General features: G+C 39.2%; 1 protein-coding gene across 1 annotated transcript; it reads left to right on the forward strand.

Moving 5' to 3' along the window:
* The first annotated feature begins 47 nt into the window (after window positions 1–47).
* Window positions 48–612, forward strand: LOC111377953. Its single transcript, XM_023001112.1, has 3 exons — window positions 48–186; window positions 239–445; window positions 497–612. The coding sequence occupies exons 1-3, from the start codon at window positions 48–50 to the stop codon at window positions 610–612; spliced, it is 462 nt and encodes a 153-aa protein (XP_022856880.1).
* Window positions 613–2,254: the final 1,642 nt, after the last annotated feature.

Here is a 2,254-nt window from a genome sequence, read left to right on the forward strand (position 1 = left end):
AGATTAATGCTTCATGTAAGAAGAATGATAGTGTACTAGAGGTTAGTATGCTATCAAAGGAAACTATTGATACAGATAGGATACCAACATGGGTACAGATAAATTTTAATGATTTGACCTTAGAGGCCGACTTTTATGTTATAGAGATGAAAGACTTTTATGTTATTTTAGGCATGGATTGGTTGGGTAAAAATTGAGCCACGATAGTATGTTTTGAGAAAGAGGTAATCTTTCAAAGATCGGAAGGAGGAATTCAGATTTTATGGATCAAAGGTTAAGGCACTTCTTTGCGTCATATCAATTTTGAAGGCAAAAAGAATGTTGAGGAAGCCTGACTGCCAGGGGTATCTTATCAGTCTTATTAGCACCTCATCTCAAGAGAAAATATTGGATGATGTGCCAATAATACGGGAGTATACCGACGTGTTTTCAAACGATCTACCGGGTATTCCGCCCAATAGATAAGTGGAATTCATGATAGATCTGGTATATGAAGCTACTCTCGTGTCCAAAACTCCATATCGAATGGCACCAAAGGAGTTACAAGAGTTGACGATGCAGCTAGAAGAACTTCTAGAGAAAGGGTTTATTAGACCAAGTGTATCTTCATAGGGAGCTCCAATACTCTTTGTAATGAAGAAAGATGGTACTATGAGGCTGTGCATCGACTATCGTGAATTGAATAAGTTGACAATCAAGAATAAGTATCCTCTTCGTAGGATTGAAGACCTATTTGATCAGTTGAAGGGCACATCCCTATTCTCGAAAATTGATTTGAGGTCGGGCTACCATCAATTGAAGACTAAGTTGGTCAATATACCAAAGACGACATTTAGGACTAGGTATGGACATTATGCGTTTATGGTGATGCCCTTTAGTTTGACAAATGCCCTACGATGTTTATGGACTTGATGAATAGAGTACTTCATCAGTATTTGGACATGTTTGTCATCGTATTTATTGACGACATGCTGATATACTCAAAAGATTCTCAGCAACATGAAGAACATTTGAGGATAATTTTGGAGACCCTGCGTGAGGAGAAGTTGTATGCCAAATTCAAGAAATGTGAATTTTGGCAGGACCAAGTGGGAGTTCTAGGCCATACTGTTTCAGCATGAGGAATTGAAGTGGATCAATCCACAGTTGAGGCCATGACCAATTGGTCAAAACCTACAAACATTGGAGAAGTGCGGAGCTTTTTAGGGTTAGCTGGATATTATTAATGATTTATATAAGGATTCTCCAAGATTGTAGTTCCTATGACACAGTTGACTCGGAAGGGTACTAAGATCATATGGTCGGAGAAATGCGAACAGAGTTTTTAAGAGTTAAAGGACAGGCTCGTATCTGCGCTGGTTTTAACTGTTCCCGATGGTTCAGAAGGTTTTATGATTTGCAATGATGTATCCAAGCTTGGTTTAGGATGTGTTTTGATGTAACATGGAAAAGTGATAGCTTATGCTTCGAGACAGTTGAAGCAATATGAACAGAATTACCCCAAGCATGATCTCGAACTAGTAGCGATAGTGCATGCCTTGAAGATTTGGCGCCACTGCCTATATGGGAGCAAGTGTGAGATTTACACCGATCATAAGAGTTTCAAATACTTCTTCACCTGGACGTGGTTGAATATGAGACAGCGACGATTGTTAGAATTAGTAAAAGATTACGATTGCACTATCTTTTACCATCCAGGTAAGGCTAATGTAGTTGTTGATGCGCTGAGTAGAAAGAACATGGGACAGTTGTCAACATTGTGTACAAGACAGGATCATTTAATAAAAGATTTTGAAAACCTAAGAATTGAAGTATTAACGTCACCTGTGAGGATATCGGTGAAGTTAGCAAGTTTTACTACGAAACCGACGCTCAGGAACAGAATAGTAGCTACTCAGAAAGATGTTTCCTTTTTGGAAAAGATCAGGGCTGATGTGGGAATTGAGAAGATGAAAGGATTTGAAAGCCGAAGACAAAGCCTTGATGTTTAAGGATCAGTTGTACGTGCCAAAGGATGAAGTGTTGAGAAATGAAATTATGACCGAGGCTCACTCAACTCCTTACTCCGCCCACCTAGGCGAAACTAAAATGTATCAAGATTTACGTAACACATTTTGGTGGAGAAATATGAAAGGGAAGATAGCTTTATTCGTTTCCAAATGCATGGTTTATCAACAGGTGAAGGCTGAACATCAAAGATCGTCGGGACCGTTGAACCCATGGACATACCTAAATGGAAGTGGGAAAAGATTGC

Source organism: Olea europaea, unplaced genomic scaffold (genome assembly GCF_002742605.1).
Source record: "Olea europaea var. sylvestris unplaced genomic scaffold, O_europaea_v1 scaffold17513, whole genome shotgun sequence".
Classification (NCBI taxonomy): domain Eukaryota; kingdom Viridiplantae; phylum Streptophyta; class Magnoliopsida; order Lamiales; family Oleaceae; genus Olea; species Olea europaea.